This window comes from Ambystoma mexicanum, chromosome 6q, assembly GCF_040938575.1.
Source record: "Ambystoma mexicanum isolate Mex_15411 chromosome 6q, UKY_AmexF1_1, whole genome shotgun sequence".
NCBI lineage: Eukaryota > Metazoa > Chordata > Amphibia > Caudata > Ambystomatidae > Ambystoma > Ambystoma mexicanum.
In genome coordinates, this window is record NC_090937.1 from 342,340,278 (window position 1) to 342,366,026 (window position 25,749).

The 25,749-nt window shown below is 43.9% G+C and overlaps 1 protein-coding gene across 4 annotated transcripts in view; it reads right to left on the minus strand.

The window, feature by feature from the left end:
* Positions 1 to 25,749, minus strand: part of ZNF462 (zinc finger protein 462) — a 389,210-nt gene that overhangs the window by 77,633 nt on the left and 285,828 nt on the right. For 3 of the 4 annotated variants that reach the window (XM_069630824.1, XM_069630821.1, XM_069630822.1), the window contains one exon: positions 16,696 to 16,767. The exons of the other annotated variant lie outside the window; for it this stretch is intronic. In XM_069630824.1, coding sequence (XP_069486925.1) covers positions 16,696 to 16,767 — 72 coding nt within the window. The remainder of the gene's footprint in view (positions 1 to 16,695; positions 16,768 to 25,749) is intronic. 4 annotated transcript variants of the gene reach the window in all.

Sequence of the window (25,749 nt, forward strand, 5' to 3'; positions counted from 1 at the left end):
CAGAATTCGGTCTCTCAGCTATCACGGATCATTTCACATGGTCGGATGTGTTCACATTTATTTTTCGAGAATGTGACTTGGACTCCATCAATCTAATAAACAATCTTTATACGCAAGTCAGCATCTCAGGTGCTCTGGAGAACTAACGGAGTAACTTCAATTTAGGAAACGGATTACAAGAATGAGAATGACTGTAATTGGGTTGAAATGAGGAAGAGTTCAGATTAAGGAAATTTTGTGTAAAATCTAGAAAAGGGAGAATTGAGGATTTATATAATGGTTTCATCAATTGCTACCGCAACAATCCTGATCTTCGGAAATTGTTGCTTAAACATTTGTTTATTAGATCAGCGGTACATTATAGAGATGCAGATATGCCATGTTTGCCAAATATTATTTTACATGACAATTATGTAACCACTGGAAATATTGGTGTGAGCTTCAAAAAGAAGAAAATAAATATGAATTGTAAATTAATGTAAATATTTGGGTGTTACGTGGTAAACCTTTTTTGAGAGGCTCTTGATGCAGTCTTTAAAATATCTAAATGTACATTTGATGATTTATGTAATTCAACTGTGATGATGTTTTGGTTGGTCATGGAGAAATCCAAATACATTACTCTTACAGATGGAAACCAATTGTTTCAAGTCAAAGTAAACCACACTATGGCCCTCATTAAGAGTTTGGAGGTAGCCATGTTGCTATTAGCTCCATGGCTGCCTCCAAAACGGGCTCCTTTACCGGGTTCCTGCAATGAGGAATAACCGGGTCATTCCTACATGGGAGGAACCGGTAATTCCTCCTTGCAGGAACCATTCCCCATTCCCATTTGAGCACCCATAGGGCTCAATGGGAATGGGGATGGAGGTAACAACAGGCACATTACATGTGTCCCGTTGTTACCTACCTCTTCCCCTCGCGGGACCCGGAAAGGACGCCTGGTTTTACCAGGCGTCCGATCCGGGTCCCGCAAAGGGAAGCTCGTAATCGGCGCTCCCGTAATGAAGAGGGACGGTCCCGTACCGGCTCCCTTCATTCCGGGAGCGCTAGGGTCCTCATGAGGCCCAATGAATTCAGGAGTAAACAAGTCATATGGAGCAAGGGAATAATCTACCGATAATACCCATGTTCGGTGATGGACAGGGCCGGAAATAAGTTGGTAGACTTAGTTTGATGTAGCAAGGGCCAAGGGCCCTTTCGGGCCCTGTCCACCCCCAAAAGAGAGGTTATTGCTATTAGCACCCTGCAGCCTTACCCTGGGTGCGAATTGCCTTTTTTTGTATAAGCGCGATGCATGCCATGCTGATTAGGTGTGTGCAATTTCCCTTAAATAAATAAAAAAACAAGGATGGTCGGGGAGAAAAAGTAATAGGGCACAGTCCCATTACTATTTCCATAGGTGCAATGCAGAAGCCAAAGCGAGGGGTGTGGAGGGGGGATGAGGAGCTAGCAAAAGTGAACAGGTCACTTGGGGGCTAGTCAGGGGCACAGTTGGAGGGGTGAGGATTCAGGACTCTGAGGAGATAGAGGGTGGTGGGTGAGTGAGATGAGGCTCGGAGGCAGAAGTAATGGGGTATAGCTAGGAGAGAGGTACAGATGGCTGAGGAAATGTGGGTAGTCACAGATTTGTTACGCGTTCCGCACCAACTGATTAGTTGGGCAAGCTCCCCTGGGTGCTAAGAGTACTTGGGCATTGAGGATCCTCCTACGTAGGCTTACCGTCATAGGAGACCCAGGTCCTCTAGATGAAGCAGTATTTGACAATTCAGCACAGTGGCTAAGACGATTCCTAAATTCCTAAAAAAAAATAACAAAAATCTAGTGCAGAGCACTGCCTTGCACCTGGTACCAAGTCTCCCTTTTACTTGAGCGTGCTCTTGTGTGCTTTATAACACCTATCGTCTAGGGTAGAAGACCCTTTCCTCTCTCACTTCTGCTAGAAATCTATGCTGCAATGTAATTTGAGAAATCCCCCACAAAGACCTATCGGAAAATGACTCAGATAAGGTTTCCCCTAACAAGAGAGAGAACTGAAGGCCAGTAGTGCAGAACAGCTTCTCACAAATTACTTGCTTTATGAAGCCAAAGAAAAGCAGCAGAGGCCAACGACCTCAGAATTATGGAAAATCCCCATCCAAAGTGAAAAGGAAACAGAGTACAACAGAAACCAGCAAATTCTAAAAAGCGACTGCGCTGCAAATCTAATTTTTATTAAGTTTAGGAAGAAAAGGAACTGATCCCATGGGTAATGAAGAGCATCTCCACAATTAAGTTGAGGTTCATGCTCTGTAACCACTGAAGATGCGAGAAGGGACAACCTTGATTAGCCAAGAGATTCAATGCAGAGCGAGCGTGTGCTCTTGCAGTTCAAATGTATCATACAAAATTGCGTTGCAGTCCACACTTCCTCCTGCTGGACATATAAAGTCACCATCTATGCTGGTAAGCATATTGCAAGAAGTCAGGACCTGGCCAGACGAGAGCAGCAGAAACGCTTAAAAAAAAGAGCTAGAAAGATTTCTCGGCATACACCCTCTGACAGCCAACGTCAGACTGTTATCAGACTGATCCCGCCACCATACTGCAATTTAGAAAAGAACCATTCTCCTCAAGGAGCACTGTCACATTCCATAAAGTACACACCCCACTGAACCCACCCAGGCCAGTATACCTCCCGATTATCAAATCTACAGCCAAACTGCCTGTTGCACACACACAACTCCTTTTGGCATTGTTGCATTTTCCTCACTAGCTGTAAATGTTAACAATTCCCTGCTACACAAAAGACTGCCCCCCCCCCCGCCACCGCCCCAGTAACCATATGATGTATGCCTGTAACAGCTACTCGTGTACAGTGCTCTGTTGCTTCACGAAGCTAGGCAAGTGCCCAAATACCTACACTAAAACAAAACCTAATCAGTGGGATGCATGACTTAAATACAATGCATGATTTCATCACAATCATACAGTTCTTCCAACAAAGGAAAAACTGTAGGTAGAGTGAGTAACCCATACCAAAAGCAGTACTAGTGTTCTAATAAGTCCAGCACATTACTATCGTATTGTATAAATGTTACTAGCTTTGGTTCTGGCACAATTATCGTCCATACAAGTGAAGAATCAGCTACATATATTTTTGCTGTGAAAATACTTTAGGGACTTGCAGTGCACCCCCCCACCTCCCCTGCCCCACCCAAGACAACGCTAGCAGCAAAAATGACAGTCTGCAAGCAAAGGTCACGTTTGTGGCCAAGATGCAGACAAAAAGGGTCTTTAACTGCTGCTTTGCCTTGCCTTGTTAGATACCATATCTGGCATTCCTCTTCCCAATTCCCTCAGCCTCTACACTGAAGGCTTTTCAAGGTCAACATATTTTTATTCCCTTATATTTCAGCTTTCTAATGTGGAACAACAACCCAATCCTTGAAAGCATGGAAATCAAAAACTAACAGAATTCACCCATGAATTCTGTAAGTGAAAGGAACTAAAATAGGGCAAATCCAGCTCCGAATAGGGTAAAATTAGATGTATAATGGCTCCTCACATTTGGATCGCTTGTCACATAAATATTTTCAGAAATCACTTATTGTTTATATCAGATCTTCCTAGCTAGGTGAAGAGTAAAGTGATGTGACGGTCCTGTGATTTATGTGCTATCCAGTGAAAATGTTGCCAACAAAAATATCTCTGCAGTGAAAAAGTCGACAAGCAAAAAGTAGTTAAAAAAAAACAATGCTGCTAGTGGAAGTTTTAGGCTTCAGGAGGGTTTAGTGGGCATGTGATTGCCTGATTTCTAGTTAGATAGGGGTTTGAGTAAGAGAAGGGTCAAGAGTAGAGTTAACATTTTGGTTAGAATCAGGAGTAGAGTGAAAGTCAGGGTGGTTGTGGGAGGGCTGGTGATGTTTGGGATGTTAAATGGAGTGTCATGGTAAGTAATAGCATAGGGGTTATGATAAGCCTAGGGCTAAAACAGTACTAGTTTGGGTAAGTGTTAAAGAAAGATAGGGAGGTTGGAGAAGGCTGGTGATGTTGGTGTAAGAAAGGTGTTAGGATAAACCTACGTGTTAGGGTACAGTAAGCATTAGGGTAAGTGTTAGAGTTGCGGTTAGGGTAAGGCTAAAACTTGCATTAGAACAAGGGCTTTGGATAGGGCAAGGGCTCTGGCATTAGTGGAGAGATGTTGATGTGTATTGAGTCACATGGAAATAAAATGCTTTAGTGCACTGAAAGGTGTTAGTTAAGGTTTCAGGGTAGACTAAGGGTTGTAATTAGAGGTGGGTTAAGGGTTAGGAACGCAGTTACGGTGATAGTGGAGGTTCTGTTAAAGGTCAGAGTTACAGCCTTGTATGTGTTGGCATTTGAAAATGGCTTTTTGGCAATTTTATTACTAGCAACATTTTCACACTTTGCATTGCTTGTACTAAATGACTACATGTTTAAAAACTTCTTTTTCGCTGACTGCTTTTTCACATGGAACCCTTTATGTACCTTCAATATCTGCAGATGTATGGCCTTGTCACAGATAAAGACATTCGAGATGAAGCTGCAAGGTCTCTTCCTGGTGCAATATGTGTAATTAAAACAAGGCAAAGTCAATTTTCTTTTCTCCTCTGCCCTCTAGGGTATGAAGTAGCTTTGTTTATTCATTACCTTCTGGAACAAGTTTATATCCTGTCGTTACCTAATGTGAATGCTGGCTCGATCCTCTGCATCACCTGACTACTTTTGGCTGTGTCTACGGAGTACACTGTTCTTAAACGTTTTTTTCAATGTGTACACAAAATTAATTAAAAAAATAGGCTTGGATGTATTCAAGTTCCTGCATCCCTGTAAGCAATCATGTGGTAAGAAGAAGAAATCACACAACATAGAAGTATCAAAATACCAAAGTATCAGCAAGTCTTCGAAAATAGTGTTTGCTGTAAACGGAGGAATCACCTAGCTCTATGTTGAGGGCGTGGGGCTACCTTTATACAACCTAGTTGCACCTGTGGTTGAGCGATTAAGGCCACGTCTGGGATGAGAGCTCGGTGGACAGCAATAGAGGAAAACAATATGATCTTGGATAAAGGAAGCTCAGCACAGAGGTATTATTAATATACATGTAATCTTATTTAAAAGTTAGCAAGTATGTGGTTTATACAGGTCACAGTCCAAGAATAGGCGTGTTCTTGGTTTGTTCTTGGCCGTACATGTGTCAAACACACAGTTCAAGGTCAACCAGGTCCCTAGAGTACCAAGTTTGACAAGTTATACCCTAGCAATATGGCAGGACATATTTTATATCAACTGAGATCTAGTCTCTCACACACAATAGAGTGAGGGAAGGACAGGGTTCTGATCGGCTGGGCAGGCTGCTGCTCCTGATGCTGCATGCTTAATACAGGTAAATAAAGGTGACAAGACAAAGTTTAAGGTAGGTAGGGCCAATGTTAGGGATATGATTTTGCTTCTGGGTCATTTTGGTGACTTCATCTAGAATTTCTATCTGGCACAATTCCATAAATGTGCGAATATTGAAGGCACACAAATAACTGGACTTTGTTTGTATGCATCTGATCCCTTATGGTTGACTTCCCAGTACCCCACTTCAGTCGTAGTTCTGAAAAATCCTCCTAACAAGTTCTTCGTAAAGATTTTCTTTTCACACCATTCATCCATTGACCTAAAAGGAGTCCCGCTGCACACCGGCTTTTTGTCTTAATACCAATGAGTAAAACTGTCAAGACATGATAATTCATGACAAATCAATACAAATAATTGACTGTCAGTAACATATCTACATTTATTTACAGCGCTTCCTGTACAATTATGTACATATTTATATATTCACAAATCTGACAACCCAACTTTGAAACGTTCACATGTATGTTTCATTGCAAATAGATTTTATCACTAAATCGTTATTCACAATTAATATCCACTGTCGAATAATACTTCAGAACATGGTGCCGACTAGTTACAACATCCTTATCTGGAAGCAACTAATTTCAATGAGACAAAAACTTATGAACTGGGTCTCTAGGCTAGACCTCCGTAAAGGTAAAATTGGGTGTGCCTTCATAAAAAGCCTGATAACGCAGGCATGTTCTCGGTTGGAGGGTGTTGGGAAAGATTTCTCTTTAGACAACTCCCCCCCCCCCATATTCTATGGACCTCCGTACTTTTTGCTTTTGAACCAGTCCTGACATTTTAGAGGAAAGTGAAGCCTTCAGCTTCACTCCCCTGGCCTTTGGGTCATGTTTTTCATGGGGCAACTGATCAGTCTTTCAGACTATCAGTACTGGGAAACTATAACTATTTTTCCCTTTTGTCTTTTCAACATTTTGGTAACTTTTTAACAGTGCACACAGCATCCCACAATGCAGAGCAGTGGGGATACTTTTGTATCATCCTAGTCTTTTACACTTCGGATTTCTGGTTACTTTTATATGTGCCTAAAGACAAGCTGGTGGCAGCAGATACATTTTTACATTATTTTTAGTGTGCACATTCGCATTTACTGCGTATGGCTTCTAAACGTGGCTAGTACCCTAAAACGGCTGTGCCACAAAGTTTTTCGCTTGTCCTTTCGCCATATTGTTGTTTGGCCTTCTTCCTACCTCCTCAGGTCAGGAAATCCCATATAAGGTCATGAACTTTCTCAGGAAAGCTGCTGCTTTTGCGGGCTAGTGATCGTGTGTGTGTGTGTGTGCGTGCGTGCGTGCGTGCGTGCGTGCGTGTCTCCCAGGAAATGGGTGGGAGTGTCTGGTCTCACTCCACATTCGTGGTGCTAGGGAGTCTAGGTGTTGGGCATGAGTGAAACCCACAGTGGTCCCTGATTGGACCACTGCTGGCTGTTTGAATGGTGCAGATCCTTACCATTGGTGGGCTTCGACTTGCTTCCAGCCAAGACTTAGGATAAGAAGAGGACTTCTGCAGCAATTTCTTCAGATCAGCTTTGGAGCCAAGTATAGTGTAGAAGAGCAGCCGGCTGAAGATCCGTGGATGAATCCTGAAGAGTCCTCCTGGCATCCCTTCCTGTGTTTGGCCTGGTGAAGCCCGGCTGGACTACCTGATCTGTAAAGGCCCTCTGCGGAGCTTCAACCCTTGGACTGGTGGGACCAACCAGTCTCACTGCATTCTCAAGGATCCAGCCATTCTGAGTCTTCAGACGTGTCCCTGGACCACTCAGTGGACTGACCAGCTCTCCAGTGGCCTACCTCAGTAGAATCGTTGACGTTCCGCATATCAGAACTTCGGTGGTCGCCAGCTCGTGCAACAAGTTGCCTTCCTGCCAAGTTTCAGCTTACCAGCATCAAAGGATCCTTTGCTGGTGTCACCTGTAAGCGTAGCAGTCACTGTAACTCGCCTTCTCTCATCTGGTCAAGTGCCCTGACGAGGTCTGTATTGGTGCCTTCTGCATTTCTTTTTCGCGAAGGATTGCGCTCTGCTCCCGGGAACTGACTGGAAGAATCCTTGCTCCTGGGCATTTGGATCCAATGGCAGGAAAACCTACCTTCAGCGACCCCCAGTCGACCTTCCTAGTCACTAGGGAAAATCAGAATCAGCAGGGTAGGTAATTGCAACGCATTCTCCTCCCCCTGTTCTCATTTTGGTGATTCCATTACATCACTTTTTTGATCGTTTGATCTAAAAACTGTATCTGAAAGATATGACAATAAGTGTACTGACCTCTAACATTGTTTAAATATCTTCTGGAAAATGTTTCCCCACCACAACTCCACCTGTCCCCTCTTTTAAGAGGTATTGTGACTTTTGCGCATAAGGCCCGATCCATCATAGGTATTGGACTTACAAAGTTAGGGTTTAATTCTTGTCAACTGGTTTCATTCTACTGCATCACTACTTACCTTCTTTTCATCGATTTAGCTATTGTATGCATTCCTAAAAACCAACAGGTGACTGTATATATGTTTTATAACGGTATTGTGCTACATTACAACCTGCTGGGCTCATTGTTCTAATGTGTGTTTTTGGTCTCATAATAGTCATTTTGTACTTGGCTGTTTAAATTGAATGTTTGTATGCTTCACTGAGTGGACTCATTGTGGACCCATGACCCCACTCATTTTCTCTTGACACTAAGCTTTGACCACTCTCCACACTTAACTTGACTGGGTTTAGATAGCCTCTCAGAGTTCCACTGCTCACTATAACTAGGGTACTAGACTGATCACGAATGAAAGATAAGTGGTGATGTGATCACTAACAAGTTGTGGTGGACCGGTGGGTCCAGGAATAACACAGATACTACTTCCTTTGATGGATCCCAAAGTGAACCGACCGAAGAAAGAATGGGGGAACTATATGTGTGACTGCAGAAGTTACAAGAAGTCAACCTGAAAAGCGAATGAGAGGGTCCTAGACTGTTAAGAATTCCAGTGACGTTATCCCTGAACAATCCAGGTAATGGGAAAAGCGGGAGACCAGGCAGCGGGACAAAAGATTATTGGAATGCTCCTACTCGTCTCAGTCGAGGCAAATATCCAGAGTAGATGAAGAGAGTGAGAATCAGTACTGGAACACCTATATTCATCCTACTTGAGACAAAGTGTCAAGAGTAAATGAAGAGAGGCAGAATCATCATTGAAATGGTCCTAGTCATCCCAGTCGAGACAAAGTGTCAAGAGTAAAAAAAGAACGAGAGTCATTTACTGGAAAACTTTTTTGTCTGAGTAGAGATATAGCATTAAGAGTGAATGAAGAACAAGAGACTCAATACTGGAACGCTCAAACTCATCCCAGTCAAGATAGAGTGGACATTGAATATTGAATAAGGGAAGAACCTTAAATCTGAGTGAAGGAAAAGGAATAAACCTGTCCCAAGAAAGAAAGGAGACAAATACTATTAGAATAAAATAAGAGAACAGGAAGTGGAGAAAGAGTAAACAAATGAAAGAGATTGTTGAAATCTAGAAGAGCCCAATACCAGAACTGTATGACTTGATAAAAGCAGTTGCCAAGAACTACTAAAGGATATATAATTGAACTGAGCATGGTGAAGAAACCAACTCACAGGAGAATGGAGTAATTTCCCTGTACTTGTGTGGTTCTAGTAGTGGTAGTCAGGATAGATTAGTTTGTTCAGTGGATTGATCTTGTTTTGGACTCTCACAGATGACTGATGAGCACCTCTGTTAGTTTTGTTAGGTAGGGAACACCATTAGCATAAGTAAAGGTAGGAGTTTTCACCTTTCCTTTAACAAACAACAGTGAGATGGAAAATCAGAGTCCATGTTCTTCTTCTGACACACCACACTACTTATTAGGTTGTGTGGCATGCCGGTTCTCCCCACCTCATCTGTTATTTTATGTTGGGTGCTTTCCCTTGGCAAAGGTCTCACATATGGACATTGGGGATAGGGAAGTCATTGTATAGGCATTACTGTTTTGATAATATACTAGTATCTTTAAAATCCTGTATATTAATGCTTAAGGTGTCTCAAAACTGGCATCACCAAGACTTTCAGCTACTACTGCTCACCCTCTGCCATTTTCTCTGGGTGACATCAGACCAACATGGTATGGTCAAAGGCTGAGTTAGAAAGTAAAAGCTGCTATCAGGCTAAGCGTTTCAAACTACATATCTTTCTACAAGTTGTACAGAGAGGGTGTGTGCTCAAGGCAGAAGATTCTATCAAGGCAGAAAGTTGCTTGTGTCCTTTTACTGAGATGGCTAAAGTAGCTCAATAAACTATCACCACCAACTGTACAGGCATGGCGGCAGGGGCGTTGCTAGATCTGGAAAAGATCCTGTGCTATGCTAATTTTGGGACTGTCGGGAATGGGGGCTAGCTAGCCTTTTTGGTTGTAACCCCTGAGCTTCTATACGGGGTCACAACCAAAAGAACCGGGGCTGTAGCCACCCCCCCCCAGCAACGCTTCTGCATGGCGACCTCATAGAAAGTTTTTCTGCAATGTCTACAAGTTCTATGGCAACTCTGAAACCAAGGACACCGTTTTTCACTGTAAGTGGTGCAGAACTACAACAACATCTAAACCACTGTAACTGCAATGTTATGTTTCAAAGACAAGACTGAAAATAGTGCAGTTGGTTGTTGATAAAAGATGCTTTCCCTTTCATATTCAATGATATATCTATCGGCAATGTTTCAATTGAAAATCTATTTTTAGGGTAGGCCCACCAAATGAAGGATTCCTCATATCCAAACACACTGTTCACATAAATGAATATTCTAAGTTGCCCAATGGCTATCCCAATTTAGCACCTGCAATTTAATCTTGCAATTATATAAACTGAAATATTGTTTAATGCTGTCAAACATAAAAGTAGCATCTTATCATGCTTTACGATTTTCTTATTGCAATATACATATATTGTGCTCCCTATTACTTTGTGTTCAATATGGATTTAAGACAAGTTTTCAACATAGAAATAGTCAAACAACTGGGAAAGAGTTCAGTGACATGCAAATAAGCCACTTTTGTAAAGCACATTGGCTTCCTTTAGAGAACCTTAAAACCCAATGCAACATAAAATCTAACAGCATTATGTGAGAACTTTGATATGGCATGGAATAAAGTGACTATTTTGTCCCCTCTTATTTTGCGGAAAACAGGCAAAGCAAACAATGCTTTATTTTGAAAGCCTCAGCAAATTCAAGAGTACACAGGTATGAAGACATATGGAAACTCTTCCTTTCAGATATGTGAAGTGGTCATTTATCGGTCAGAAACAGCCGAGTACAAATGTATATACATCACTGTTATGTGATTTAAATAGTACCTTTGTAGCCCAATGGGCTTTGATTAAAAAATGTACACAAAAATACTGGCAAACCGACTCGACCGGCTTCTCCGGGGCCTTTCGATTCGGACTAATCCTGGTTCATAAGAGGTAGACAGACTTGCGACAACACTAGAAGGGTCCTTCACCCCATTGAAAAGGTCAATAAGTCAGGGAATCCAGCACATGTGCGGGCCTTAGACGCAGAGAAAGCCTTCGACAGGGTCGAATGGCAGTTACTCTTTAACACCATGGAAAGGATGGGGTTTGGGGTCAAATTCCTAGCAATAATAAAAGCTAATTATTAAAATCTCAGACTCCGACTGGCAAAAAATTGAAGGCTCTCTAAGAGTATCCCGGTCTCAAGAGGTATAAAACAGGGGTGTCCTCTTTCCCCGCTGCTTTATGCTATCCACCTGGTGCCCCTTCTGGCCACCATTCAGACCTCTAAGGAAATAAAAGGGATCCCCTCTGGTGGAGAAGACCACAAGTTAGCAGCATTTGCGGATAACCTGTTGCTCATGATCACAGACCCAGAGAAGTCGCTAGGAGCAATAGATCAGGCATAACGACAGTTTGGGGAGGTAGCTGGCTTAAAAATCAATGCACAAAAATCAAGTGTTGAAGCCGATGCTCCCGATACATACGTCCCAAGAACTTCAAGAAGCCTTCCCATGCAGGTGGGCAGAAACAGGTATAAAATATCTATGGATGGCTATCACTAAAAAGATAGCACGTCATATGATACAAATTACCTGCCCCTGTTAGAAAAAATTTGAAAGATGCTAGTCGACAGGAAACCCCTATCAATATCATGGTTGGGGAGGATCAATGTGCTAAAAATTATAATCCTGTCGAAACCGCTCTATCACTTTATGGCACTGCCAATACGGGTACCTAATACTTACTCCCGGGCCCTATAAAAACATACAGGTACATTCATATGGAAACACAAAAAACCAGGGTGTCGAGAAAACTCATGAGAACATTGAAAAGTAAAGGAGGGCTGGGAGAACCAGATTCAGAGCGTACTACCTTGCAACACAGATTAATGTGATTAGGACTGGTTTAGGGACGATAGGAGGAAGGTTTGGAGACCTGTGGATAGGGCAGTTGTGGGGGCCCCACTAGACGAGGTCCTATGGCGACAAAGGGAGGACAGACCAGCAAACATGTACTGTAGTGAAATAGAGGAGTTGGTGGGAGAGGCGTGGGATGGCCACTTTCCCCTCTCCTCTGATGCCTTTGTTTAGAAACCCTCAATTCACACCAGGCATGGGGGGGAAAGAATTTGACAAGTGGCAAGAGGGAGGCTGCAGGAAACTGGGAGACATGTTTAATGGGCAAGAGCTGAAGTCTTATAACCAATGCAAGCAGGGCTTCGAGCTAGGAGAGGGAGAGCGATACCACTACTTTCAACTACGACACTGCCTACAGCATCCCACGATTAAGATAGCTGCTACCAGGGAACTTTTCCCCTTCGAAAAAAATGTCACGATACATTGAGGGGATAAACACATTGTGGGAGCAACTTATGGTATTATTAAGGAGGGGGAGGAAACTGGGAAAAGGGCGTACATGGGGAAATGGGAAAAGGTAGCCTGACATCCCATTGAGGAGGAGGAATGGTCGATTCTATGGGCGCAGATCCCCAAGCTAGCAAGGGCAGTCCAAATAAAAGAGAAATGGAGAAAATTAATGGTTCAATGGCACCTCGGAGAGGCGCCATAGATTTTAATCAGGAGGTCCCAGATAGACATTGGAGGGAATGTGGGGGCTGGGGACATGGGATTACATTCGGTGGGAGTGCCCATCCGTTCAACCCTTCGGGCGATGATCCAACTAGCAATGGAAGAGATCTTTGGGGAGAATCCTTGAACTACCAACAAAATCAAAAAGAAAGACGTATGTTATCCTGATGATGGCAGGAGCATTGGTGTTGGCCCAAAAATGGAAAAAGAAGGAACCCCTTCGCCCCCAAATGAGCATGAATGGGTGGGGAAGGTATGGAACTTCGTAGCTCTAGAGTGTGTCACATATTCTATCAAGGGAGATCACCAACGGTTCCTCTTAGACTGGGACTGGATTGAAATGTTTCTTCAGCAAAACTCCAGAGGAGCATGGTGCCCAAGAAAAATGAACATTTTGGGGGTTATCCAATTGTAGAAATTGAGTAGAACCGGAAGGGGCCGGGACTGCCGAGGCCAAGGTCTGGGGACGTTGTTGAAACAAGAGCCACAATTGAGAGCTGCAAGAAAGACAACGGGGCAGGGAAGAACGATGGGGTCAAAGGGGTTCTTCAGGGATTAAGGTGGGGAGAGGGAGGCGTTGTGAGGAAAAAGCGTGGGAGTGCAATGGGTTACAGTTGGGAAAGGATTAGAGGGGGTATGCAGGGAGGGGGGTAGAAACAGAGTTAACAATGTTGTGTTACTTGGAAAATGCCAATAAAAACCTACTTAAACAAAAACACATTCTACAAAATGTGTTTTTTGAATTCTCAGTTTCTGTGCTAATTCTCTTTAACCTGAGACACCCCCAGCACTTTTGCTGGACTCTGGACTTGTTTTCTCTTAAACTCCTGAGTGAGTGAAACTTTTTACCACTCACTCATTCTTTTTCTCTGACTGGGATTTGTATTTCTACTGTTTATGGAGTTTGGTAAATTCCATACGTTTAATACAGGCATCTGCGTTTTGCTTGGTAACACCCAGCACCATCTGTGCAATGTCACTGAGGAGTCCCTTGAACTTCTCTTTATGTTTAAATACATTTTTTTGTGCGAGAACTACAGTTCCCAAGAATAGTAAGATAACTGATCTTACTTACTTTTTCTTTTGTGGGTCCAGCACACACCACCTTATGTGGGCTGCCTGGGGTTACATAGTAACTCCTTGTCCCACTCCTCATGTAACTCACTTTTTGTTACACTGACTAACTTAAATGGCTGGTGGCAGTGGTTACTGTTTACTACCTTTTGTGCAGGTTACTAGCAGGTTTATATCTCAGCTGTAGTACAGCACCCATGTGTGACCATTTTCTCAAAATGGCCCGTCTTCTTTTTTCACCATTTCTCATTTGTCAGTTCCTTCTGTGCCTTTCTTCAATCATTTAGAATATATTTAAGACCTTTGCGAGTTTTGCCTTTGGCGGATTTCAGCCCTGAAGCCCGCCCAGGCTCCAGTGTGTCTGGGAAGGCAGGAATTGAGGGAGGAGCTCGAAACTTCACTGTCCTTTGTAGACCTGCCTGGCTGAAACCAGTTCTAATTTGAGTGGCTGGCTGTCCTTCAGGACATCCAACCCTAGGTTATAGGCAGCTCGATTGGAGTGAATGAATGGGTTCTAGCATATAAGGCGAGGATTTTTGGGCAGAGTCGACCACTGGAACAAGAAATCCGGAGCAGAAGATGAGCAGAGATACCAACAGCACCTTGCAGGACCGCAGAAAGCACCAGTGAAGCCCTGCAGCTGTGCTGACCCCATTTCCATCTCGACAGGGAAGACCCACCAAGGACGACTTCCTCCCTTAGGCTGATGGGATCAACTAGCCTCAAGACCTTCTTCATTTGGGCCATCCCAAGACGCGCTCCGACTTTCCTGGGCTGCAGAACACCAATACCTGGGGTACCCGGACCATTATCGAGTGCATCGTCTTCCGAAGATCGAATCTGGCTGAAACTTTGCAGGCATCCATGTGGACCTCCAGAGACAGGATTTCTGCACCAAAATTCCCCTCACCAGAGTTGAGGACCGAGTAATCAAAGAGAATAAAACCAGCAATATTAGTTTCTTCTTGGTGCCAACAAAAAGGAAGCAAGACGGCGCAAGCAACAAAGGTTCGATCCCCAGGTCCGTGCTTAGAAACCTCTGGGTATTAAGCACGTTATAAATAACCAATTACAAAACCACAAAGAGCAGCTGAAGTGAGCGGAATCTATTGCTGCCGACCCCTTCTCCAGAGTGCTACTGCAGAAGCCTGCCAAAGGCGCCCACCCTTTCGTCACCACAACCAAGGAGCAGGAATCAGGGTCTGCAACTTTGCACCTAGAAGGAAGCCAGCTACAATTTCTTATTCACTTTTAAGGTACTGTGAGGCTTCGGTTGTAATTACTGTGTGCCATTTTTGGCGTTTCCTTGCATGGGAAGTACTGCTTTCTTCAACTGAGAGTTGACCTCAACTCCACTGTGCAGGTCTTACAGCCTGTGGGCCATCAGGAAGGCACCTCTTGAGCTCCTGTGTTTTCTCAATGAATGACTGACAGGTTAACTAGCTTTTCCTCTGAGGATCTTCATCAGAACTGTCCATTTGACTTTGGCTGTACTGGTTTCCCAAAGGTCCATTTTCTTGATTGTACTAGCTTTGGCAATGCTGGTTCCACCTTATACTTTAATTGTGAACACTTTTATAGTTAGGGCACAGAATGCCTATATCCCACTGGAAGAGTGTACTTGTTATTAACAGTTTTCCCTCCAAATTCAGTTTTGCAAAGGTGATACAAATAAGTGCTGTTGCTGACCTTAACTGACATCACTCTGTGTGCTGGATATGTAAAGCATATAAAATGTTACTCACCTGCGTTAGTGTTCCTTGTAGAATTTGATTCCATTTCTAATTCAATGTTATTGTTAGTTGCAGCATTTTATATTTGCTTGTGTATACAGAAATACATATTTCTCCATATCATTTTTAAGTGAGCAAGTATTTTCTTGGGTCTATATATGTACCGATTTCCTTGTACTGCTATACAGCTCACATAACCCCCTCCTAAAATAAGCCTGGCTGCTCAGCCAGTCTACCGACTTGTGTAGTACAGGCCTATATTAAGAGTTGGGTGCCTAATGCCAAGAGATAGGTCTTATGAAGTTCCCCACCAGTTGGACTTTAGAAAAACGTACCTAACAAAATGCAAAAACAAAAAGCAATGAATGCAGGATAGAATGCAGGCGCAGAAAGCAAAGGTTGCCAAGAGACAGTAAGAGCGCTGAGATGAGAAGAGAACAAAGGGACGACAGCTTCAGAAAGCTGTTGAAGACAGCCATGCAAAACTACTGGAATACAGTTGCAAAAATCGAAAGCCATTGCAAGAAAAATGAGTAAGGAAAGGGTAAAGGTAGGCACAGCAGATGTACACAATACAGAGTGATAAAAGTTAGTCCCAAACTATTAGAACACAACCAGCTGGCAATTGTTATGCGTAGCTAGACTCGAGCCCCCTTCACCATGTGACAACAAGCTTACACTGCCTTAAAACATTAAGATTATAATGCATAAGTGCTCCCCAGGATGAAACAAACAACAACAAAAACAGTCTTAAAACAGGAGTCGGTTACACTTGTCCAGTCTTTAGAGTTTGAACAATTCTTACTAGGCTAGAGTAATAACGTTTAAGGAAATAATTCGGTATTGCTGGGAATAAAGATTTCTGGTTGAGACATATATACATTTGTACAACTTTGGGCATATTATTTCATTTTTCTTTACCAGCATTTTAGAAAAATCTTTTAATTCAACCTTTGAAAATATTGGGTTCAATGAAAATGCTACAAGCCGGGGCCATACGTTTTGCTAACCTTGAAATACTTGACATTTTCACTAGTCTTTCATAATCATTACCTAGTTCACCTCCAGGAACGTTATTTGCAAAAGCATTCACAAGGTAACCGGCCTTAACATTCCAAGAGGTACTGTTTGTCATGGCAAAAAGTTTCCCTGAGGGCAAACATTTTGACGGATGCAACATGAAGTCTACTTCAAGGGGTACTGAATTCTCAAGTACAGAGGGCTCTTTATTCATCCATGCCAATTTAGAAAGGGTTGGAGGACCCAAGAAAAGCTATCTGAATGTGAAGCTCAAAAAGTGCACATGGTAACCTCACATGATTTGTGATAATACTTATAAGAATTTGAAACAACACTCTTTTCTACTGTGCTTCTGTGTACCGACCTGTGTAAGTGTCACTCGCATTCTTCCAAGACTCCCGGGGTCTGCGCTTCCTCTGTGCAGAATAGTAGAAATCTTGAAAGAGATTGAAAAAATGCAGCAAAGTTGTTGCCAGTGCAGATGCAAGAGTATTTTATCAAAGCACTACAATTGCTAACAGTTTTATTGTTTGCAGAGGGCAGAGCTTACACTAATTTTAACTTCTACATTACAAGAATCGATATCTGTTTGCAGAAAGACTTGGCCTCAGAAAGAACAAGACAGTAGCATGTTTAGATTGTGCTACCAGACAGTTTGGCTACTATCAACTTCAATTCATCAGTACCTACCGTACTTGTATGTTCAGTGTAACAGGGACTTCATGTGCATGACATTCAAGCTCTCTCTCCTCCACAAATGCCAAGCTGGGATAAACTATGCTACTGAGTTGAACATTGATTATCAACATACTAAGAACAAACTGCAGAACCCACTTATTTTTGAAATATTGTTGCTTGGATTGTATAACCTTGGTGAGTACTTGCAGAAAACAGTTTTCAATTCGTTTCAACACCTATATTTGCTAAAGTGTAAAATATCTATTTCTTAACATCTTACATAACTAATTCCCAATGCTTTCTTACTTGATTTAGATTTCTTTCCAACATACAACTCAGAGTCTTGCTTAATCGTATTGTATGCACATTGAAAATACATTTGAACAAAGCTAATCAAATGGAAACAAAACACACGGTAGTAAAACATTACTTGAGCGGACCTCTTCTCAAAAACTATCCTACTGTGTGAGAGACCTCACTCGGCACTCTCCTTGTTTTCAGCACTTCCTCTCTTTTAGCCATCCTCTCTCAGTAGATCATGCAATCCAACACTGGGCAGTTCCAGCTGCCTGACACTTCCAGCATGGAGGAAGATTCCATGATGCCAGATGCTTGCCATGAGCAATGTGACGAATAAGAAAGCTCACAAAGACACTATACATGTTTTTCAAGTGTCAAGACACAACCCAGTACAGGCCCGATTCGGGAAATGAAACATTTCTCCTCACCTTCTTCTACAAACCTTTCTTTACATTGTGAAAATATCGTTTTTTTTGCAGGAAGGGGTCTTCCCTAAAACATCTCGGCTTTTGCTAGTTCTAGGAACCTTGTTACTAATTTTCTTAGCTTGCACCCCTCCAACCCACCATTTACACAATCAATAGCTTCTTGGGAAATGAGTTCAACCATTTTCCTAGTGGCAACATTGATATGATATGATAGTTTATTTATATAGCGCCTATACACAATGTGTTTCAAAGCGCTTCAAGGAGGGAGGGGACATAGGAAAATACAGTTACATTCAGTAAAAAGTCCTTGAAACAATACAGAATGTGAAAAATAACTATCGTAATAGGCCTGTCGACATTTCCGATAGTGCAAGTGCATAGAACAAACAAGGCAAGAGGTAAATGGATAGGAAGGAGAACAAAGCAAGCAGTAACATTACTATGTCTGACGACAATTTACGCAGTGCAGGTGGTAACAAGAGGCGGGGTGGGAGGGGGGGCAAGGGGACGGAGGGGAAGGAGAACAAGGCACGCTACTGAGCAAAAATGTCGGTGACAAATTTGAAGAGCAGGGGAGGGGCGGAGGGAGAGAACAAGGGGGGAGGAGGGGAGACTGACCAGCTGCTATCAAGAGTCACGGAACAGATGATAGGAGTAAGTGCTAGGAGGGGAAGTCTGAGAGGAGGGAGAATATAGAAGGCGGGAGTAGGAAGGTAGTGGAAGAGGATGGAAGTGAGGAGGGTGGAAGGGAAGGAGGCAGGAGAGGGGGTGAAAAACAGAGCAAAAAGAGGGGGGGAGCAAGCAGGGTGAGGGCACACAGACACTCACGGAGGGGCAGGGGGGCATGCAGACACTCACGGAGAGGCAGGGGGGCACGCAGACACTCACGGAGGGGCAGGGGGGCACGCAGACACTCACGGAGGGGCAGGGGGGCACGCAAACAACTCACGGAGGGGGACGGACGAACGGCATACCGCGGTGGACAGCGGTAGACAGGGCCTTTGAAGTGGGCCTTTGATGTTGCGGCCGGCTCCCGCCTCCCCGTTGCAGCCATTGGCTTAAGGGGCCAATGGCAACCAATGGGGGAGGGAGGCGGGAGCTGGCACCATAAGATGCAGAAACAACAGCAATTCAAAAACCTAGCCCAGCACACGGCCATCTTGGATGGTCTAAGGCATCAGGCCTCAATATGGCATATTTAAAACAAATAACCAGTAGAAATGCGCAGAGCGCAGCATGGCGATTCAAGTTAGATAAGGTATGCAGGCACGGTGAAATGTGCAATTAAGGCAGGTTTTCAAAGCTGCTCGCCGCAATACTGTTCTCCATTTTACCTTCGATTGGCTGCCTTAGAATATCTAGGACACACACACGCAATGGCAATATGCACCATGAAAGATCTCAGGAACTGCAATAAAACAGTATTATTTCAAAACGGAGTGTTATCATTAAAATAAAAGAACTTCGGGCACACCACTGCTTGTAATCACGTGCAAAATATGTGGACCTCTTTTTAAAAATCAATTAAACTGTAGGCGGTTTGGCCTGTGCAATTCAAGCGGGTTTTCTAGGTGTAATGAGGTGAGCCGCTGTAGAGCACCATCAGTGGTTTACAGAGAACACTAAATAACTTTCCTTTTTTTTTAAACATAGCTTTATTGTTTTCCAACCGTTAACAATACAAGTATCCTCCTCTCTACAAGGATCCATTTTAGTATACTTGTAGGCGAAATTTCATTATTAACTTTCATTATTGCTCCCCTCCCCCTTGCATCCCAAATGATCCCTCCTGCAAAGCCCTGTGAAAAATCTCCCTAGATTGACAGCACACATCACCCCCATCCCAGGTAAAATAGTGAGTTTGTCAACGTTATCCATGCCTTGAGAACCTCAGCTTCCCCCACTTCCATCCGGTCTCCGGTTTTTAGCCACACTTCCGTGGTTTTTAGCCACACTTCCGTTTTAGCCGGTGCCCATATTTCCAGGTCCTCCAGTCACCTGTCTATTTTTGGGGTCTCCTTGTCCTTGACAATTCTATTGCAACCCTGCGTTTTGCCAGCACGAAAGCCATATCCAGCAATCTCAAGATGTGTTTCCTACTTATGTGTCCCCCCCTCTGGGATACATGCTTTGGAGGCACACCTCCAGGGTACAAGAATAGTCTGTTACCTGTAAACTATTCAGTTTACTGTGTATTGCCATCCAGTACCTTTGTAGGACCGGGCAGTTCCTGAATATATGTAATAGTCCAGCATTCGTCTGTTTACACCTATAGCATTTCGATGAGTGTCCCATATATCCTAGACATTTGTGCCCTGGGTCAAATAAACCCTATGTGGCAGGTAATATTGCGTCCGATTAAATCTGGCCTTTCGTTAGACCATCTGAGGGTACGCTAGTATCCTCGTCGAAGTCTCTTCGTCTAGAGTTGTGTCTAAGCCCTGTTCACAGTCCGCCTGAAAATTAGGAGCTCCTGTTCAGAGTCAGCCACCAGTATGGACGTATACAGCTGTGATACCATGCCACGGCCATCGGCGACCTCATACAGTTTCACCAGTAGACTGCCTCTGGTTCTAATGGAAGTGTCACCCAGCCTCTTCTTGCCCTGCCAGTCACTGCAGCATAAGTCAGAAACTACCCTTGCGGTAAATCATAACTGTCCCTTGGTTCTGAGTAGGTTAGTAAATTGCCACCCTCGAAGAAGTCCGCCCAGACGTCCAGTCCTTTCTCTCCTCATCTCTTCAATCATGGTCTCGCATCATCGTCTTGTCCTAAGAAGGTTCAGGGGATCGGGATGCTGCAGGCGGTGGAGGGGGAGGGGGAGGGGGGGAAATGGGGATGTAGGGGGGTATGTTAGTATGGATTTTCCCAGCACAAAGGTCAGAATTGTTTGTACTACCATCGGGCTGTACCCAGAGTGCCTTCTTCAATGTGTATTGGGAAATTTGCGGCCTGGAGTAATGTGGTCTATATTGGTAAATTGCGCTCAAACACCGGGGTTAGATCCCTTTTAATATGCAGTACATGGCAGGTGTGAAAGCAGACGTCGTCACTGCCATGTACTGCATTTTAAAGGCATCTAACACAGTTATTTAAGCGCAATTGACCAATATAGAGTGACAAGCAAAGCATGCTAAGGCCAGGACACCTACCGGACCCTAATATAACTAATTATGGATTAATCTCAATTAAGCCCGGTTTTGTGAAAAGCCCAATGGCCGAAACACGTGTTAACCACTAAGGGCAATCCAATCAATCCTGCAATATTGGACCAGAAAATCCTAAATAAAAATGTGGAACTATACCATTGTATTTCTGTAATGAAAGTCTGGCGCAACATTAGAATACAATTAAACATACATTTCTAGATAAAGGAAGGGGCACTCCTTCTCTGTATTTAGGGAGGATTCTCAAAAATGTGCCAATTACCGCCACCATAGAGACCCTCAGCAACTTTGCTGGTTTTTGAGGACTTGATTTTTTTTTAACCTGGAGAGAGTGTGACCCTTTTTCCCACTCTCTCGTGTATTTTTGTGTGAATTGTACCTCTGTTTCTTTTTGTTATGGAGTCTAACAAACTCCATAGGCATCATCTTTTACAATTGTGTCACACAGCACCTTCAGTGCAGTGGCACAGGGAAGTCTTTTAGATTTCCCAAGGTTTAAAAACCTTCTCTGGGATAAACCTCTGTTTCCCAGAACAGGAAAGTGAAATTGACTTTACTTATCATTATACTTGCTAGACCCAGCACACCCTATCTTACAATAGAGTGCTGCCAGGGTTTCCTAGTATCCCCTATGTCTAAATGCTCATGCAACATCTTTTAAGTTACCCTTTCCTCAATTGACTGGCTGGTGGCAGTGGTTTTGTTTTGAACTACCAAGGTTTGCATTTACTGCGACTGTTCGCGGACCCGGTAACCTTAACCACGGGAGTCATCTTTTTCAAAGTGGCATCCAGCCATCCTTGTTAAAATGGTGTCTGGTCTTTTTTCGCCAGGTCTTTGTGGAAAGGTCCTTCTAGAGTTTTTCTCTGTGCGTCAAACCAGGTTTGGTCTCTTTGTTCATTCGCCTTTGGCGGGCTTCAGGAGTGAAATCCGCCTCTTGCTCCATCGTGTCTGGGGTAGGCAGAAGTGAGGGAGGTGCCCGAAACTCCCTGTGCTTAGTCTCCTAGGAGACCCAAAAGCACTATTTGGTGATTGGCTGGCTGACTGTCCGACAAGGACAGCCACCCTGCTGGGTGAGTGGCAGCTAGGCTGGAATGAATGGGAGAGAACTGAATAAAAGGCAAGTCTCTTGACTTGGAAGGCAGAGTCGACCACTGGACGAAGGAACTGAAGAAGAGCTTGAAGAGGACGGCTGCTGCAACTCCTGGACCGTTAGTTTGCCCAGTGAAGCCCTGCTGCAGGTCCGAATCGCAAAATTTGCATCGACACAGAGGCCTGCAAGGACAACTTCTCCCTTTGAGTTGGTGAGACCAATTAACTCCCAAGTAAGCCACCTGGACACCCATCTCAGAGCTGGTTGAATTTCCTCAGAGTTGCTGCAGGGAACCGTAGAGCCAGGGAGAGGAACACCAGATTGTGTGTGTTGCTTGTAAGCTGGCCTAAAGCTTTTGGAAGATCCTCCGGACTCCCACAAAGCAGCACTGACCAAGCCTGACTCGCCCTCAGTTGAGTGTGGGACCTCAGATGTGAGGAAAGTCCACCTTGACAGCCAGGAACCACGCTTATTGATATATGCTGTACTGCAAGCAGCTGAAACGCGAAACAGCCACTGAAAGTAAAGTTTGCCGGTTGCCAGCTTTTGACGGTGCCAGTGCAGTGCAGGAGGCCACGGACGTCCTCCCTCTTGTCCCCACGACTAAGGCCCAGGAACAGTGAGATCTGCCGAGCTGCACAGGAACAGAATTCTTCTGCTGCATCTTTTCTTCTTTACCAAGGTACTATAAAACAAGTCTAAGAGAACTTACCTCTTACTGTGGAAGTGCTTGTAACTTCTGCAACTCACAAGACTAATCAGCTTGTGGCCTACATTGGATTCTTCTTTTTATCAAAGACTCCTATGAAATTGTGCAAATACTTTACAATTTACTTACCTGAAGTGCTGCATCCTATAAACAGACTTTGGCCTATTGACTTGGTTTAGCCTATTGAATTGAAGGACTCTTCGAAGTGCTATCTGAACGTTTTTGCCCTGCTTATGAATATTTGTAAATTCTTGTGTTCCAATAACCTTCGCCTTTTACTTACTTTTTAAGAATATTCTGAATGCCAACAGTAAGATATTAATGTCCCCAGCACCCTTGTTACTGAAGTCATCTATGGGTGTAGGTTGTGTCTGCGGGCCATCCCAAGAGGATCTTGTCTGATTCAGAAATTCAGAGTGTACAGTATTGAAGTATATTTGTGTATTACCATTTTATTGCTCCATTCTGAAGAAGGCTTTATAACTGACTGATAAATTATTAATTGTTTATGCAGGAACCCTTGAGTGTAAGAGTTTATTTGAATACCTGCAACTGTGAATCTTTGTGTAACTCCACTACAGCTCGCATTTCCCCTCTTGAGATAAGCCTGGCTGCTCAACACGCTACCAAAACTGTGTAGTACAAGCTTATTCCAAAGGTTGGGTTGCCTATACCTGTAGTCATAGTTGTTTGTAGTGTTCCCAGAGGGTACTGCACTCAAACTTTGCCTAACAACAGATATTATTAATTCTTACTACTAACTTTAGGCGAAAGGAGTCAGCCTACAAACCCCACTCTATATTTGCACGTCTCTTATTTTACCTTTCTGCTCTGCAAAGTGTTTTCTGCCTATTTCTATTGGAATATTCAGATAGTAATAAAGCATCCGAGGGAGAAGGATCATCTTAACCAGTGATATCCGATCCATGAGAAAAAGCAGTAACTTTCTTCAAAGTTTAATCATGTGTCATGCCGACTAATGCCTTTTGCCTGTTAAAACTGTCCTCAGAGGATAGCTCAGCGGCAACATGTTTGCCTTGGAAGCAAGACGACAGAAAGCTACACAGGTTCTATCCCCGGGTCAGCACTTAGAAACCTAAGAAGAAAAAAAAAACAATTACGCAACTAAAAAACTAACAATTCCTGTAATAGCGCCTCGATGCCCGCGGGCTGCGTGAACACTTTAAAAATGCAAAAAATAAATAAAACTATGCGTATAGATGATCTCGTGGTGAACCTGTATTCCGAAGTACCTGAACGAGTCCTTTTCCCACACTAACGGCATCTGCAGCTTAAGTCTTAGAGCTGCCAATGGGAATATGCAGGACTTCTCCTGATTAATCATTATGTCTGAGAGTTTACCGCAAATGTCCAATCACTGCCAGGATGTACGGCAGGTTGACGTCTGGGTTGTTAACATACAAACGTGCATCATCCACATACAGTGATATTAAAAGACATGCTTCCCCTATTTGGATTGATGCATTCGCAAATTCAACACAAAGATATGCCGCCAACGTTTCCATGGCCATTGCAAAAAGCACATGTCAGAGCGGGCAGACTTGTCTGGTGCCTGTCCGGATGAGCCAAGCCCTGGAAATTGTTTGCCTCATTTTGACTCTCGCCAGCGGGTCCCTGTATATAATACAGATCCACCTAAGGAAGCTTTTGCCCACTCCAACCCTTTGCATCACCGCCATTTTATTACCGCAGACTGTATTCAGTCCCGGTTGTGCACAATATGGTCATCTAAGTACTAACTTGGTGGCTCCTTTCTCTTTTTGCCATTTCTAGTGTGGTTGTTCTTGGTTAGCAATTCTTCTACCATTCTGCGAGGGGGAGGCCTGTGTGTGTGTTTTGCCTTTGGCCGGAACCCTTGGGTGTCCCTGCCCAGGCTCCAGTGTGTCTGAGCAGGCAGGAAGTGAGGCAGGAGTTTTTTACTCCCCTGCCCTTTGTCTGCCTGAGTCCCTGAATGGAACCAGTGCCCACTGGGGGGCTGGCTGTCCTGATTGGACACCCGCTCCTTTCTGTAAACTGCTGAGAGAGATTGCAGAGGAATGTGTGCTGAAACTGAATAAAGGTAGGGTTCCTGAGGTGGAAGGCAAGTTGACCACTGGAAACTGAAGTAACCGAAGAAGAAGATGGCCAGAGACGCATGCAGATCCTTTGAGACACTGAAGTGACCACTGCTTTCCTGACCCAGTTTTCTATGCGACAGGGGAGCTCTGAAGAGAACGACTCCTTCCCTTTGGCTGGTGGGACCAACCAGCCCTGAGACCAACTACAATCGGAGCCGTCTCCCGAAATGCTGTTCCTTTCCAGAGCTGCAGACAGCGAGTACCAGAAGACCTCTGACCCATTTGCATTGCAACATTTTGCTGAGGCCGAAACCGTCCCAGTCTTTGCTGAGCTCCAGGTGAACCTCCAGAGACACAATCTGACTCATCCAAGTCCCCTCACCAGAGTGCAGGACTACAAGAATCGAAGAAGGACCGTGCAAATTGTGTCCTTTGTTGATGCTGCAGAAAAGTTACCAAAACCGCAGACTGACCAGAGAAGTTGAAGAAATCTGTGCCAGAGGTCCCCTCTCGGGACTGCTGCCAAGACATCCCATTCAGTGTCCTGCCTTTCATCACCACACCAAGGTATACAGAGACCAGTTAGATCGCTGCTGCATAGAGGAAAATTCAGCCACAAGCATTTCTTCTAACCTAAGGTACTGTGGGATGAAAATGCAGTGCTTAATTTAAACCGAGAAGTTACTCCAGAGCATTGGAGTGCACAAAGAGGTGTCCAGTGTGTCCACTCTTACCTCACACCCAAGCTGCCAGTTTGTCTCCCTTTTGCGGGTCCTTTAACACGATGTGTTATTCTTCTAGCAATTTTAACTAGAGCTTGAAAGTATCCACAGGAACCTTTGCTGTTCTGCTGCGTCGTAAGACTTTGAGCCCTCTCCAAACTGACTTCTACATAGTGCTCTGAAACCATGCTACTGTTTGACTAACCAACTGTTTTCCTTTCCAAATGACATTATCTAATGTGG